At 40.4% G+C, this 17930-nt stretch overlaps 1 protein-coding gene across 1 annotated transcript in view; it reads left to right on the top strand.

Moving 5' to 3' along the window:
• Positions 1-17930, top strand: part of PCCA (propionyl-CoA carboxylase subunit alpha) — a 341666-nt gene that overhangs the window by 6862 nt on the left and 316874 nt on the right. The window contains exons 2-4 of the mRNA XM_070408647.1: positions 9803-9880; positions 17550-17597; positions 17710-17778. Coding sequence (XP_070264748.1) covers positions 9803-9880; positions 17550-17597; positions 17710-17778 — 195 coding nt within the window. The remainder of the gene's footprint in view (positions 1-9802; positions 9881-17549; positions 17598-17709; positions 17779-17930) is intronic.

Raw genomic sequence — 17930 nt, 5'->3', positions numbered from 1 at the left:
CAGACCATAATCTGTGTTTCTGTCCTCACATGACCTTCTCTTCCTTTTCCCTCTGTGTCATCTCTTCTTTCTTTTATAAGGGCACTCATCATTGGATTTAGGGCTAGGACAAGATCCTCCAGGATGATCTTATCTCACGATCCTTAGCTTAAACATATTTGCAAAGATCCTTTTTTTATCCCTTCCCGCCCCCCCCCCCCCCCCGAAAAGGTTAAATTTACAAGTTTTAGGACATGGACACATTCTGGGGGGGCCACCATTCAATCCCTACACCTACTATGTGCCAGATCCTGTTTAGTGCTGGGAATATAACAGTGAATGTTTTTTGCCCTCATTGTGGTTATATTTGAGTAGCGAAGATTGACAATATCCACATAAATAGATAAATTCAAAGAGTGGTAAATATTCTGAAAGGATAAAAAAAGGATAATGGGATAAAGAGTGTTGTTGGTGTTGGAGGTGGTTACCTAAGGAAATAGTACAGACATTTCTGAGCATATGGACAGAAAACTGACCCAACTTGCCATGTGATTATCTGGGGAACTAACATTCCAAGGGAAAGGCCAAGGCAAAAGCTCTGAGGTGGGACTACATTTGGTATGTATATATATAAGGCGAAGTGAACGACCGTCTGTCCAACCGTCTGACCAACCGGTGCACATATGACACACACTGGCAATTTAAAAATAAACGTTGACTCACGCATGCGTGATATTTGTCCCTGTCTGACACTGGCCTCCCATTTAAATTAATTCGAAGACAGCATTTGTGATGACTATTAATAAATCACAAGGACAAACTCTAGACAGAGTAGGAATATTCCTACCTGAACCCGTTTTCAGACATGGTCAGTTATATGTTGCTTTCTCTTGAGTTCGAGGATCGTGTGATGTTAAAGTTGTAAATACTTCATCACAAGGGAAATTAGTCAAGCACTCTAAAAGCGTTTTCACTCTTAATGTGGTATACAGGGAGATAATAGAATAAGTTTAATCACTTTATCAGTCATTGTTTGCCATCAATATTGTTTTTATATCATGTTTTTGTTGTTTTTATATCTTGTTTTTTTTATATCATGTCTTTGTTGTTGTTATATCATGTTATTGTTTGTTTATTAATCAATTTATATATTACCAGAGGCCTGGTGCATGAATTTGTGCATGGGTGGGGTCCGGCTGGCCTGCCCCGATGGGAGCCCATCAGGGGCCAGGCCAGCTCGGGGAGGGGCCGCAGGCAGTTGGCCAGCCAGCCCTACCCTTGATTGGGGTGTTGGGGGCCAATTGGGGGTGGGGCTGGGCAGGAGGAGGGACTGTGGGAGGGCTCCAGGGCATGTCCGGCCTGTCTAGCTCAGTCTCGATTGGCCATACCCCAGCAGCAGCAAGCTAACCTACCCGTCAGAGTGTCTGCCTCTTGGTGGTCAGTGCACGTCATAGCAACTGGTTGACCGGTCAACTGTCTGCCCCCTGGTGGTCAGTGCATATCATAGTGAGCGGTTGAGTAGCCTTAGCATATCATTAGTGTATTACGCTTTGATTGGTTGAACGGATGACCAGACGACCGGACACTTAGCATATTAGGCTTTTATTATATAGGATTTTCATATAAATTTTACTAATTTTCTTTCATCTCTGACACTTCTATTATAGAGAAAGGGCAAATAGTGATATTAAAATATTTCTTCTAATTAATTTCCTTTCAGTGTGCACAAATCCATGCACTGGGCCACTAGTAATTGCATAAAAGGATGAATATGGCCAGTACTAGTATGGTTGGAGTGAAGTGAATGAGCGGGGATATGCTAGGAGATGGGGTAAGTGGGACAGTCATGTAGGGGCTTGTAGTAGAAATGTATCCTAATGGAATCCATTGGAGGGTGTTAAACAAATTAGATTTACATTCTGGAAACACCATTCTGGTTGAGGGAGATGGAGGTTTGAGGAGTGGAAGCAGTGAGCCAGTCCGGAGGCTATTGTAGAAGTTCAAACTAGAGATGATGGCAGTTTGCACGAGGGTGGTCTGGTAGCACTGGAGTTGGTGAGGACTGGTCAGATTTGGTATATATTTTGGAACTACAGCCACTATTATTTGCTGTTGGATTGGAAGGGAGATACAAGGAAAGAGAGGAACCAAAGACTCTTGAAAAGAAGGACAAAAGGCCACATATTTTAGGAATCCATTTATACGAAATGTCCAGAATAGACAGATCTATAGAGACAGAAAATAGATTAGTGGTTGCCAGGGGCTGTGGGGTAGGGTAATGGGAGAGACTGACAACAACTAAGGGGTTTCTTTTTGGGGTGATGAAAAATGTTCTGCAATTAGAAAGTGGTGATGGTTCCACAACCTTGTGAATATATGAAAAACCACTGAACTGTATATTTTAAAAAAATGAGTTTTATGGTATGTGCATTATATCTAACAAAAAAAGATTGATTCTTAATCATTGATCAATATCTTTGAATACGGTAGTGTTTTAGAGATCTAGATGGCTGAAGCTTAGGAGGGAAGATCAAGATAACAGTTACATTGCAATACTTTGAATTTACAAAATACAGAGGGGTGGGTTCACCTTCTTTGTCATTTGAGGGATGTGGGAAAAGAGAAGTAGCCAGAAACCTTCTCAAAATGGCAAAGGAGAAGGGAAACTTTGTTCACATTTAATCATCAAATCACCATCAGGTGCTTCTCATTTTTCCAGCTGAGTGAGGTTAAGTAACTTGCCCAAGGTCACACCACAATTTAAGTGGTAATGTAGGATTTAAACTAAGATCTGACTTCAACACCTTCATTATACCATGTTAGCAAACTTAGTAAAAAAGAGAAAGTGCAAATTTACATGTTTTGGGTACAAAAACTAGTTTGAGCTTCATAGTAGTAATGGAAAAGAGGGAAGCAGTAGGCTATAAAGCTGTCCCAGACTTATAGTTAAGAACATTTGTTCATCAGGATAAACAAATCGTGTCCTATCAATCCGATAAATACCTTTTCAGTTACTCATTTACAAAAATGCAGTGATATTTCCATCTCATTAATTGCTATTAATTTGGAACTTTGTGAAAGCTATAGTTATATATAAATAGTTTTATGGAGGTGGGATGGGTAGGTTTCCTAGAAGCAGAGCCTGAAAAGGGATTTTGTGCAGGTGGTGTTTGAGAGAAGAGTGAAGACAGCAGGATAGAGCGGGGGAAAATATGCTAAGCAAGGAAGGGGCCCAGCTGGAGACTAGCTTCCCTCTCATGTCTCATTCGCAGGGGAACTCTGGAGCAGTAGTTCTCCAAGCACAGGACTTCTGCCAACTGTAGCAACATTACCTGGAAACTAATCAGAAATGCTGATTTTCCAGCAGGACCCCAAGCCTGCCAGTTAGAAGCTGGGAGTGGACCCCAGCAATCTGTTTTATAAGCCCTCCAGGTGATGCTGATCACCAGTAAAGTTTGAGAAGCACTATTATAGCTCAGCGTGTCCAACAGAATTCATGCACAGGTGGGGTCCCTTGGCCTGGCTGGTGATCGGGGCGATCAAGGGGGCCAGCCAAGGGGAGGGGGCCATGGGAGGTTGGCCCCAGCAGCAAGCTAACCAACAGCCAGTTCCACGAGGAATTGGGCTCCGTCCTCCCTCCTGTCTGGGTCTGGGACCAGATTTGGGGCTGTTAGGGCCCTAGCAGCAAGGTCCGGGTCAGTACGCATCATAGCTACCAGCTGGTTGTTCCGGTTGTTCGGTCATAACAGTTGCTTAGGCATATATATATAATTTTAGAGGCCCGGTGCACAAAAATTTGTGCACTCGGCGGGGGGTGGGGGCGGTGGGGGGTGTCCCTCAGCCCGGCCTGTGCCCTCTCGCAGTCTGGGACCCCTTGGGGGATGACCACTTGCTGGCTTAGGCCTGCTCCCCAGGGGATTGGGCCTAAGATGGCAATCAGACATTCCTCTGGCAGCCCGGCAGCCCTCAGGAGATGTCCACTTGCCAGTGGGGAGCAGACCTAAGCTGCAGTCAGACATCCTTAGTGCTGCTGAGGAGGCAGGAGAGGCTCCCACCACCACCGCTGTACTGGCAGCCATCAGCCTGGCTTGTGGCTGAGCAGAGCTCCTCCATGTGGGAGCTCACTGACCACCAGAGGGCAGCTCCTGCATTGAGTGTCTGCCCCCTGGTGGACACTGTGTCATAGTGACCAGTCATTCCCAGTCTTTCTGCTGTTAGGGTCAGTTTGCATATTACCCTTTTACTATATAGGATAGAGGCCTGGTGCACGGGTGGGGGCCAGCTGGTTTGCCCTGAAGGGTGTCCCGGATCAGGGTGGGGGTCCCGCTGGGGTGCCTGGCCAGCCTGGGTGAGGGGCTGATGGGTGTTTGCAGGCTGGTCACACCCCCTTCAGGGTGGGGGTCCCCACTGGGGTGCCTGGCCAGCCTGGGTGAGGGGCTGATGGCTGTTTTCAGGCTGGCCACACCCCCTTTTGGTTAGAGGGTCCCCACTGGGGTGCCTGGCCAGTCTGGGTGAGGGGCTGAGGGCCGTTTTCAGGCTGGCCAAGCCCCCTGGCGACCCAAGCTCCCAGTCTCTCCTTTTTTTCTTTTTTTTTTTTATTCTGGGATTTATTTACCTTCTATAATTGAAACTTTGTAACCTTGAGAGGAGCTCAGAGCCAGCCAGGGCGGGCGGGAAGCTTGGCTTCCTCCATCGCCAGGGGCAACCCAAGCCTCTTGCTCGCTCCAGCTCTGTTGCCATGGCTGGCTGAAAGCAGGTATCTGGGGTTTATTTATCTTCTATAATTGAAACTTTGTTGCCTTGAGTGGAGCTCAGAGCTGGCTGCAGCAGGCGGGAAGCTTGGCTTCCTCCATCACCGGGCAACTAAGCCTCCTGCTCGCTCCAGCTCCGTGGCTGCCGGCTGCCATCTTGGTTGGGTTAATTTGCATATAGTCGCTCTGATTGGCTGGTGGGCATGGCTTAAGGCATAGCGAAGGTACGGTCAATTTGCATGTTTGTCTTTTATTAGTGTGTGTGTGTGTATATATATATATATATATATATATATATATATATATATTAGATTATTTAACCCAATGTATGACAAATATTTCAACATGGAAATATAAAAAACTCAATAGGTCTTTTACCTGTTTTTGGTGTTAACTTTTCAAATCTGATGTGTATTTTACACTGAAGCACCTCATTTTGGGACTGGCATATTTCAAGTGCTCTGTAGCCACATGTGCCTAGTGTCTGCCACATAGGACAGCCAGCTGTGAAGCACAGATTTTTTTACCCAATTGGCCCTGTTTTGTGGTGAGGGTGGTCAGCCTTCGGAATTTAGTGTTAATCAGTCATTGGCTGTGAGAGTGGGGGCTTGATGAGAACTCCTGTTTGGTTGAGGCATATAGGCCAGATTTGGGAGTAGGTGTGAGCCATGAGTAGTTCATTACCCACCCGATGGGGCCCCTGTGCTGAGTGGTAAAGAGGCTCTGGATGGGCACCAATGACATCCACTGTAGATGGGGTGGGAGGAATGGTCTGGTGGAGCCATGGAGGGATGGTGAAGTTATGGAGTTGTGTGTAGTTACTTGGTGCTTTAGCTTACTATGGAGGCAGAGCCCAAGAATCTTGAGATTGGATCTCCTCTCTCAAATATCAGGTGTTCAGCCTTGCTTTTAACAGGTCTTTGGCAGACAGTTGAAGACTGGAATGGCCAGTGAGGTCCCAAAGACTAAATATGTAATCAGTGTCTGTTTGAAAGAAAAAGCTGTGCTTAGATGAAAAAGCCTGACTTCCATTAGTGTTTTCAGAGGGAGTTTTCTTAAATTTTAAGGCTTAAAAGGTCAATCCAGGTCTGTTAATGCTGAAATACGCAGCTTCCCAGCTCCGTGTCATGAAACTTGGCAGAGACGACCTTCTTCTGGAAATGTTGAGGTTGATACACAAACCAATGTGTACTTTTACCTTGTTAAGATCTATTGTTCACATTTTTGAGGATAGTTTCTTTTTGGAAGCAGAATGCATCCTGATAAAGAATTCACAGAATTGTTTTAGTATTCACTTGAATGCCACTGTAGGTATGTTAAGAACAACAGTAGTTTTGTACAGAACTAGTGTTTAAATTGTTCTTTAAGATAATTGCTACTGAATTTACCAGTTTGAACTGTCACATGAGGTCATGTCTACAGTGTGAAAGTAGGTGCTGTCTTAGTTTAGAAAAGGTTATTTTCATTTCCTTGTTTGTAATGGCTGGAAGGCATGCATCTAGTTTGTCTAAAAGCTGTACATTCTCCCTCCCCTTTTTTGGGTAACAGTTATTGTATGCTTACTGTAATATACATATGCAGAACTGCTAGACATTTTACACATTCTCATTTAATTCTTAAAATAGCCTATATCCTAGATAAGTACTGTTATTATGCCCAATTTATATGTGAGGACATTTCCTTTATATTTAACAAATGTCAGAGCCAACATTCAAACCCAGGTCAGAATCTGTCATAGGCTAGACAAGAGCTCTTAATTACTGTATTCTTATTTTAATGCTAACTCCCAAATGGTCTGGTATAATTTAAGAAAGAAGGACATTTTTCCTACATAATCAGATTTATTTTTTGTGTAATACCTTACATTTTCTTGGTGCTTTATAGTTTATAAAGTCTCCTTTGATCCTTTTAACAACTCCATAGAAAAGCAGGGGAGGTGTCATCACCTACGTTTTATAAGTGGAGTCTAGAGAAATGATTTGCTCGATGTTGCATAGCTATAAAGCAGTGGAGCAAAGAGTTGACTTAGGTCTTGTGACTTTGAAGGTCATTCCAGCTTCCCATGTATGAGCAGGCATTTCCTTTCTAAGTGTCAAAATATAGGAAATCTTTATTCTTGCAGAAGAGAACCAATGCATTATGCTATGGGGAAGTAATTTTGCACATGCTGATCTTTTTCCTTTTGGCTGTGATAAGTTAAATAGTCTTTATAAATAAATGGAGTTCATTAAAGGTTTTCCTCGGACTTCTGTTACTAGGAAGTTTTTTAAAAGAATTTTGGACTGGGCTTGTAGCCAGTTTATTCTATGCTTAAGAAAAACAATAAATATTAAAATTCTGTATATAAGTCCAAATTAGCAGATTTCTGCTAACTTGTTCCATGTATTAAAAAATTGTTGTAGTTGTACAAAATTGTGTGATTTTTGACCTATGTTCTTTAAAACCTTGAATCTCCATGAAATTCCACCAAGAGTAAACAGGAACAAAGAGAACTTTTATGGGGCCGCCTACAAACCAGTTCAGACTCACTATGGGAAAGGCCCAAACCCTTTTTTCTCCATAGTAGTTGTTCTGTTATAGTTTTGTCTGCTTGTACCATTTCTACTTCTAGTTACTTGGCTAATGAGGGGCATCCATGTTTTTTAAAATTTGGGGCTACTTTATCACAAATTCACATGTGTACAGTTATATGTCTTCTTTTTTGATAATGGTGGTAAAATATAGTCTTAGATTTTCAGGACTGAGTATTTTTAAATACTAATAAAAACATGACAAAAGACCAGTTTTGAGCACTTAGGTATAATGCTACGTCATCTACATTTTGGACAGGTGTAGTGTATAATAGAGTTGATTTAGTTTTTTTTTTTTTTTTAATATATTTTTATTGATTTTTTACAGAGAGGAAGGGAGAGAGATAGATAGTTAGAAACATCGATGGGAGAGAAACATCGACCAGCTGCCTCCTGCACATCTCCCACGGGGGATGTGCCCGCAACCCAGGTACATGCCCTTGACCGGAATCGAACCCGGGACCTTTCAGTCCGCAGGCCGACGTAGAGTTGATTTAGTTTTAAGAGTTTTGTGGTACAGATGTTTTATGTTATTGGTAGTTTCCTGAAAGTAAAGATAATATACATTGAGTCAGCCAACCCAAACATTTCTCAGAGCTTGGCCACTTAGACATTTCTGGGTTGTTCTGGAATAGAAACTGTCTCCAGTTAGGCCAAATTTAGCTTAGTCCATTCTTCATGAGTCTAATGAGACAGAGTCCTGAGGTTTTTATCTTAGAGATTTAATGTGTAATGCATATTTATTAGAGTCTATGTACAGTTGGCCCTGGAACAACACAAACTGTGTGGTTTCACTTATGTGCAGATTATTTTCAATAAACACAGTCAGCCCTTTGTATGGGGGTTTCAAATCCTCAGATTCAACCAAATGCAGATTGGATTCAGTAATTTTTTAAAATCCTCACCCGAGGATATTTTTCCATTGATTTTTAGGGAGAGTGGAAGAGAGAGGGAAAGACAGAGAGAAACATCGATGTGAGAGAAACACATTGGTTGCCTCTTGCACGCCCCCTCCCCCTTCACCCCCACCAGAGCCAGGGCCTGGGCCTGGGCCCGGCCCGTGCGGGGCCAGGGAGGAGCCTGCAACCAAGGTAGGTGCCCTTGACCAGAATTAAACCCGGGACCTTTGGTCCACAGGCCAATGCTCTATCTACTGAGCCAAACCGGCTAGGGCTTGGGTTCAGTATTTTTGCATTCCCAACTACAGATGAAAAACATCCGAGGTTGGTTGAATTCATCGATGTGAAGCACAGACTGTAGAATCAAAAGTTAAATGCATATTTGACTGCACAGGGAGGGGGCATCCCTACACCCTGCCCCCAGTTGTTCAAGAATCACCTGTAATTAGCATTATTTCTACCAAGTAGCTCTGCATGTTTGTTATTCTCAAGGTAGTTGAGCAGTGAGTGATATCTGCATCAACATTTTCTTGGCCCAAATGTTGAGTTTGGAGTAACTGCATATCCTTCAATTGTCAAAAGCTTGTGCATGTTAGATACCTCTGTACTAAGTTTCATTTTTTGAATAAGAGTGGCTTAGGTTAGTAAGTGACCTTAAAGAAAAGTAACCTAATCTTGCATTTCTTAAAGAGCAGAGGGGTTAAAAAAGTGGTTTGCTCAAATTGTAGAGCTAGGATGAGAACTGAAGTTCCTTCACTTCCTCTCCCGGAGTTCTTTCCCAGGTAGTACACTGCTTTTCCAGGTGTTCCCTTCCCAGAGGTAAAAACATCACTGTTTATTCTCACTCTCCAAAGCTAATTAAAACACCTAAATTTTGTATCCCAGATTGCGTTTTGTCTCTGGAAGACTCACATTTGATTTTTGCCACCAGGAATCAGTTACATCCTTTATTTGGTAGAGATTAAAGACACATGATTTTTGCAACATACCATGACCTTACAGTATTAGGGAGTTCCATTTTATAAAATTGATAGAAAACTGGTATGCTATTTACTTTCTTGTGCAAATATCCTAGTGCTACCTTGCAGCAGAATAAATATGAGAAATTCCCAGGTAGTTTTTGCTTCTCATTCCTCAATTTGTTTTTTGCATTGGCTGAGGTTATAAGCATAGGACATGATTTTTAGGAGAAGGAATATCCTTTATCCTATTAAATTTAATGTAAGAGAAAAGTTACTATGTTATAGCTTTTCTGCTGAAGGCAGTGGGAAACTGAATTTTTATTTGAACACAGGGAGTGGTGAGACCCTCTTGGCAAATTGTTTTTTTTTTTTCACCCCAAATCATGTCTTTGCATAGACATTAGTGTTATGATGGGAGGTGCCACTTTTTTTATTATCTCAAAATAAAAAACTTCACAATGTTTTTAACAGGCCTATGCTTAAATCCTGTAACCGTTATAGCCTAGCCCTGTGACTTTGGAAAAATTAAAATTTGCCTCCCCCGTTCTCTTTCCCTCCTCCTCCCCCTCTAAAAAATAAATATTTTTTGAAGCCCATTCAAATTGCTGTAATTTATTTCACTTTTTTTTTTTTTTTTTTAGAATGTTTCACACCATTCAAGACAGCACTTAATGGTGACCCGTAGTCTCTGTTCAGCAGGATATGATTCTAATGAAAAAGTAAGTATTAAAAAAATATTTTCAACAGGTAAGTTGTAATGGTTTTACTTTCTTGTTTCCACACTGTGTTCAGTGGACTGCTAAATTTTATTAATGCTGTGTAATGATTTCTTGCTCTAACATCATAGGTTTTATCGGTGTTCAATCTTTGTTCCTTTTTACATTGTGAATCACAGCCTGAGTCTTTAATTTTGTATTTGTATGTATGTATGCCAAAAATTGAATAAATTTACAATGTTTACCTTGTTTTCAGCAGAATAACTAATATAATGTGAGGTTTTTTTTCCTCTTAAAAACTGGGCAGTTGAGAGATTTTAAACTATTGATTTTTAAAAATTTATATGTAAGATTTGTTTTGATTGAAGGCAATTACATATATTGTAAAATTTTGGACATAGTAATTCGAGTTAAAATCCTGATATAATGTTTGAGGTGGGTAATAGGAGAGATAAAGGGACTGGAAGTGGTGATTAGAGGTAAAACATGATTTAGTGTGACAATAAAGGCATCAAAGCGGGCAGAAGAAGAGTTTTGGTTAAGAAGAGATGGTTCAAGTTGAATGTCATGAAAGACTGATATGAATGGTTATTTGACAATGAAATAGCCTTAATGTCTTCTAAATCATCTGTTGAAGCATAGAAAACTACTGAGGAGGTCTAGAGGCTTGGGGAGAGTAAGAGTCTACATTATTACAGTTCAATAGCAGTATAATGTGGACAAAGTTGCAGGGCATATGCAGTTTTAAATTTTCTAATAGCCACGTTAAGAAAATAAATGTAAACAGATGAGATTAATGTATTTTCACTCAGTGTCTAAAATGTTATTTGACATATAATCGATTAAAAAAAGTATCAATGAGATGCTTTGCATTTTTTTTTTTTGTACCAAGACTTCTAAAGCCAGTGTATAATCTACACTTCTGGCACATCTCAATTTGATTAGCCACGTGTGAAGTGCTTAGTAGCCTCATGTGGCTAGTGGTTACTTTATTGAATGGCATAGGTCCAGAAGAATTAGCTATGATAAGCTCCCTATTATGAAATCTATACGTTAGTAGAAAAAAAAAAACCCATTTCAGCATAGATAGTATGCCTTGGGTGCATATACGTATGTACATTTCTGCACACCTGTTGCATTCCCATCTAGAGGTAATGGCCGTCCTAATTAGGAACACTGTAGGAGTGCTTAGCTAGCATTTATTCAAGAGGCCACATTCCGCCCTAACCGGTTTGGCTCAGGGTCTAGACTCGCGTCGGCCTGCAGACTCAAGGGTCCCAGGTTCAGTTCCGGTCAAGGGCATGTACCTGGGTTGCGGGCACATACCCAGTAGGGAGTGTGCAGGAGGCAGCTGATGGATGTTTCTCTCTCATCGATGTTTCTAACTCTCTATCCCTCTCCCTTCCTCTCTGTAAAAAATCTATAAAATATATTTTAAAAAAAAGAGGCCATATTACAAAGGGGAGGGAAATACAAGTGATTCTACCATCTTTCTCCCTATAAACACTCATAGCCTTCCTCACTAGGTAATCATGTTAGAAATAGGCCCACATTGATGAAATTAGTGGTATAATATAATTAGCTATTATATTATAGAAATTCTGAGCCCTTGAATTGGAAGAGTAACCATCTAGTTGGCCTTTCATTTTTACCTTTAAGGATAGAACCTGTGCTTGATGAAATGGTCCTGTGTTCAGTCATTGGGTTGGAGAATTCTTGATGGCGCTGAGTCTGACAATATGTTTAGCCAAGTCAGAATATTGATGCATTTGCCTCGTGTGAAGTTTGCATGCAGGCTGTTGAAGCATTATAAAGTGCAGGAACTTGAGACTTCCCTGAGCTTATCCATATTCCCTGAGCTTATCCAAGAAATGTGCTCATTCTCAGAGTGCATTTTAAGATTGTTTATGTGTCTGTTAGTAAGTGTCTATATGTGTGTCAGACTTTGGTTTGAGACTTAGTTTTGCTGAGGGTTACAAGAATAGCTAAATTGCCTACCATATTGGTGGCCATTGATAATTAATTACTAAAAATAAATAAATATATTTGTATAATGGTCTTGGTTTAGAACATTTAAAGAGACTCCCCCTCCTCCTTCCCCTGGGATCCGCTAAGCAGGTACCTATTTTGTTGTAAATGTCTGAAATCAGATCTGCTGTCTGCTATCTTTGCCTTCTCCTTTGCTGTGCCTTTGCCTAAGGTACTGATGGAGAAACTGTGGCATCCTCAGTCACGATAAAATCTGATATTTTTTGGCACTTGTTGGTAGTACAGGTGTGTATTCAGAGCAAGTTGATAGACTTGCCCTTCACTTGAGGGCTGCATTTAATTAGATCTTTCTACATCAAGGGATTCTTGCGGTCTTTGTAACCATTCCTGAAATACTGTACTGGTTTGTTTATTATTAATGTCTTAAGTGCATGTAGACCTGATCTTTGGTAATATATATATTTTTAAATCCTCACCTGAGGACATGCTTAGAGAGAGGGAGAGGGGAGAAAGGAGAGGGAAGAGGGGAGAGGGAAACATTGATATGAGAAGGAAATTTCTATCTCTTGCCTTTTGTACATGCCCCAGCTGGGGATTGAACTGACGACCCTTCCATGTTCAACCAACTGAGCCACTCTGGCCAGGCTGGTAATACATAATTGTTAAATAAACTGATTCTCATTTGAACTTGCCATTGACTATTTTCTTACTCTACATTTTATCAGACTCATATCAAGTCAAAATTAAACCAGGTGAAATTTAATCATTACTAAAAAGATTATTATTTTTTGACTTGAGTTTTAACAAGTCAGTTTGTCTCATGTATATTCATGAGAATAGGGAATGTGAATGTCTCATGTCCCACATGGTTCAGGGTTCGGGCTCTGGAAGAGGGGCCGCACACAAATGAAAGAGAAGAGACAAGAAATAATAATTTGGAAATTGGGGGGCCAGGCGGGAGCCCATCCCAAGAGGAAGGACTCCACCTCTGCTCAGGCCTTGCCATCCTTTTATTCTGTTTGGGATACACCTATAGCCCTTAGGCAGGCAAGTTTCAGTAACAGACAGACTATCTTATCAGTAAGGATTTACATGACTATCTGGTGGGGAGGTTGCTTCAGCTACCATTGTCTGGACTAAACAGTGGGTGCATAGCCCTGACCTTTGCCAGGGCTTCAAGCGTCACCAGCATTCCAGGCTCCTTGTCCACACCTCTCTGCTAGAGAAGACAATAGGCGGTTTCCCACAAGGGAAGATTTAATTTAATAGCAATTTACTAGAAAAAGACCAGGAGGTTTCAGTAGGCCTTAAATTAGTGGAGCCAGTATTGCACTATGGTGTGCCTGCCATAACAAATGCAATCTTTGGCATTAATAATACAATGTTTAAAGCTTGTGCCATAATATTCTGATTATATCACATCATGGTGTGTTTTGACACGAATATCTGGAGATGAACTCTGGCTTTACTACTAGTTAAACTGTGATTTAGGCAAGGGCTTTGGCCAAATCAAGTATCAGGTTTTGTGTTGTTTTTTTTTCATTTGTAAAATGGGGATTTTATCAGAACTGACCTTCTAGGACTATTATGAGGATTAAATGAGATAGTGCACAAAAGGGATTTGTCATAGTACCTGGCATATAGAATGCATGTGCCCTAAATGTCAGCTGCTTAATATTATTTTTAACAACCTAATTTTGTACATTTGGAAACTGAGGCTCAAAATAGTAAAATTTGAAAACTTACTATTCACAAATAGTAAGTGTAAGCTTGCTGTAAACTCAATCCTGTTCTTCTCCTGAGCTGGTGAATTTACCCTCTGTGCTATACCCCTTCTCAGAAGTGTTTGGTGAGCAACTCCATGTCTGTAGTTCTGCCATCATTCCTCCAAAAAGTACCCAGTGGAAGGGGTGAGCTCAGCCCATCTCTTGGTGTCTGAATGCAGTGAAGTGTCCTTGGTAGTTTTAGATCCCAGCAATGGAAATCTAAACATAGAGAAGGGAAAGAAGGAAGGAGGGATAAAGAGAACAGATTAAGAGAAAATAACTAAAAAATCCTCAGGAAATTTCCAATGTGTTTCTTTCCCAAATGACATTAATTAGCACAGTTATGGAACAGACTTCTCTGTCTCTCATGGTATATGAAAACCCTTCCATCTTCAAGGATTCAGGTTCCTGATTTAAATGGCTTCCCTCCTCCCCCAACCCTTGGAATATCCTCAGAGTGCCTTATATGCAGCCCTCCACATATAGGATGAAGTCCCAGTTCCTTAAGTGGCATATAAGTTCCTTCATGTTCTGGCCTTTTTACCTTAGCTTTATATTTTGAGCTTGAGCAATACCAAAAATTACTTGTAATTTTTCAGTGCTACCTTAGGCTTTCTCTTTTTTTTAACTTTGCAATTCTGAACCATATACATCTGTTATTCATTTAAAAGATTGATTGATATGGTTATCTTTGTTGAATTTGTGTACTAATTGGTAAAACATTAGGAGTCCTGGATTGGTAAGGTCTCTTCAGAGAAACAGAACCAGCAGGAGATATGGATGGAGATTTATTGGCTCACACTATTAGGAAGGCTGGAGATCCGGGACAGCTGGCAGTGTAATTCTAGTTCATGTTCAAAGGTCTGAGAACCAGGGGAGCCGATGGTGTAAGTCCCAGCCTGGTAAGAGAAGACCAATGTTCCAGCTCAATCAGGTAGGCAGAATGAATTTTCCTTCCTCTACTTTGTATTCTATCAGACCCTCAGCAGATTGGCTAATGACCACACACATTGGAGAAGGCAGTGTACTTTACTGAGTCCACTGGTTTACGTGTTAGTCTTATCTGGAAACACCCTCACAGACACAACCAGAAATAATGTTTAATCTGGGCACCCTGGGACCCAGTTAAAGTTGCCCATAAAAGTAATCATCATTGCCCTGAAAAAGATATCAGGTGCAAATATTTGTGTTTTGTTTTCTAAATATTTTATTGATTTTTTTTTACAGAGAGGAAGTAAGAGGGATAGAGAATTAGAAACAGAAACATTGATGAGAGAGAAACATTGATCAGCTGCCCCCTGCATACCCCCTACTGGGGATGTGCCCGCAACCAAGGTACATGCCCTTGACCGGAATCGAACCTGGGACCCTTCAGTCTGCAGGCCAACACTCTAGCCACTGAGCGAAAGTGGTTAGGGCAAAATATTTGTTTTGATGTTGATTTTTTCCTGTTAGATAGGGTCCCACTTCTGGATTCCTAAGGGTCTGGTGTGTGGCCCAAAGGGGTAATAATAATAGTTATAGCTAACACCTATTGAGTATATATTGTGCTAGGCACTATTCCAAACACTTTGAGGGTGTCAATTCATATTCTTTTTTAAAAATTACTATTTATTGTTGAAAGTATTACATATGTACCCTTTTCCCCCCAATTGACCCCCTCCATGTCCTCCTCTCCCTCTTCCCCCCAGGTCTTCAGTACCCTATTGTCTGTGTCCATGGGTTATGCATATATGCATACAAGGTCTTTGGCTGATTACCTCCCACCGTCCCCCGCCTTCTCTCTTGAGATTCCGCACTCTGTTCCATGCTTCGAGTCCCTGGATCCACTCTGTTCATCAGTTTATTTGTTACTCATATTCTACATATGAGTGTGATCATGTGTTACTTGTCTTTCTCTGACTGACTTATATTCTTAAAACCTCCAGATGCTGTTGTTTGTTTTACATACCAGGAAATAGGGCTCAAGAATTCTCACAGAAGAATACACACAGGAAGATCACGGGGTAGTGTTGAGATGCAGTTAAGCTCCAGACTGGCTCTTAACCATTACTCTGCCTCTTCGATACAACTTAAAATGGAATTCTTACTTAATACCTATAATGTTATAATAATTTGTTGTATTTACTTTAACAGTTGCTTACTGTGCAACTTCCAGTGTTTGTGCTGCTCTTATCAGCTATAGTATATTTAATACTTAATAAGCATTCACATTATTTAAAATGCAGTTCAAGGAATATAAACAGTTTTTTCTTAGCATATGTTTACTGTTTACAGGGATTTACCCATCACCATTTGGGTATAGAAAAGTAGGTGACTTTACAGCCTCAAGCCTGAGGTGAGATTAAGATATTTGAAGGGCCTATCTGCTCAAGGCTTTCAAAGACTCAGGCTTCTATCAGGTGAGAGTTCACTTACCTATCTTTAAGGCAGAGGCTTGTCTCAGTTTGGTGGAATGAGCTACATGTGACATAATGTTTAACCAAGACTTTGAAGGCCTTTTCCAATTTTGAAATTGTCACTCCCTATTGGGTTAAAATAGTGCTTTAAAGTTACATAAGAGTACTTTTAAGATTATATATAACTTTATATTTTCTTTTCTTTAAAATATATTTTATTGATTTTTCACAGAGAGGAAGGGAGAGAGATAGATAGTCAGAAACATCGATGAGAGAGAAACATCGATCAGCCGCCTCCTGCACATCTCCCACTGGGGATGTGCCCGCAACCCAGGTACATGCCCTCGACCGGAATCGAACCCGGGACCTTTAAGTCCGAAGGCCGACGCTCTATCCACTGAGCCAAACTGGTTTCGGCTATATTTTCTTTTAGAAATATAACTAAAACTTTTGTATAGTTCCATTAACTCTTAATAATCACTCAGAAATGATTGTGTGATAAAATGTATTGCATTCAAATTACTTGTGATTGCAATTCTTTAAAAGGATTAGCTTGTACAATTTTAGAGTAGGAAGAGAACTTTATTAAATAGTATCCTATTAGAATGCTATCAGTTTATATTTGTGAAAATCAAGACCTGCAGGTATTTTCTTAAAGTCAAATAGGTCATTTGGCAAAACTGGGCTTAGAATTTAGAAATGGAAGTACAGAATGGATCTATTTTTTTCCCCTGTTTTAGAAAAATATATTTTTATTGATTTTAGAGAGGAAGGGAAAGGGAAAGATAGAAACATCAATGATGAGAGAGAATCATTGATTGGCTGCCTCCTGCACGCCCCACTCTGGGGAACGAGCCTGCAACCCGGGCATGTGCCCTGATTGGGAATTGAATCGTGACGACCTGGTTCATAGGTCAATGCTCAACCACTGACCCATGCTGGCTGGGCTCTCCTCTTTCTGTTATGTGGCCTCAGCTGCTTCAAAATTTGATGGCTATTGAAACTTAACATTGTATTCAAATAGCATAACCTGCTTGGAATCTTTGGATATAAGCATAATTTGTATCTGTTCTGCGTTATTAAAAATATTATTTAATTCTCCGCCCCAAACCAATAGAGATGGCATATGAATATCTGACTTTCCTTTGATAAACAATTCATGACACTTAGAATTGCCCTGAATTTAGAAAATAAATTGAGTTGTCAAATAATTTTGTCTAAAGGTTTTTAGTATTCTGAAATATCATTTAAAGGTTATCTTTTGGCAAGAGAATTTATAAATGTCCCCTTGGTCCCTTTCTGAATTACTGAACCTAGTCAACTGATTTTTTAACAAAATAGTTATATGGCCAGATCCTACCAGATGAGTTTAGTAGCAACCTGGTTGTAAATGAACATGTATATAGTATGTAGTACGAAGTAATGTTTATTAAGATCATATCCAGTTGTGGAAAAACTTGTTTTCTGGTCCCAAAGTGAGAGTAACAATATCTTCTTATGTGTGTTTTCTCTCTTCAGACTTTTGATAAAATTCTTGTTGCTAATAGAGGAGAAATTGCGTGTAGGGTGAGTAGAATTTTAATTTTACTTTCCATTTTACTTGGTGAATTTTATTATTACTAAATCCTTTTAAATGTGAATCACTGTTAATAGATAACATTGATATATTTTAAAATAGGTTATTAAAACTTGCAAGAAGATGGGCATTAAGACGGTCGCCATCCACAGTGATGTTGATACTAGTTCTGTAAGTATATTTATGCTTTATTTGAATCAGAACCTTATTTTGGGTCAAATAGAAAAAAGGTGAAAGATGTAGTTTTCCCCTCTGTGACCTGAAAAGGGAACATGTATACACACACACACACACACACACACACACACACACACACACTTTAT

The sequence above is a fragment of the Myotis yumanensis genome, unplaced genomic scaffold (genome assembly GCF_028538775.1).
Source record: "Myotis yumanensis isolate MYYU_CA2020_CCGP unplaced genomic scaffold, mMyoYum1.0.hap1 SCAF_3, whole genome shotgun sequence".
NCBI lineage: Eukaryota > Metazoa > Chordata > Mammalia > Chiroptera > Vespertilionidae > Myotis > Myotis yumanensis.
Note: the sequence above shows the minus strand (reverse complement) of the source record. Positions and strands in the feature narration are given on the sequence as shown.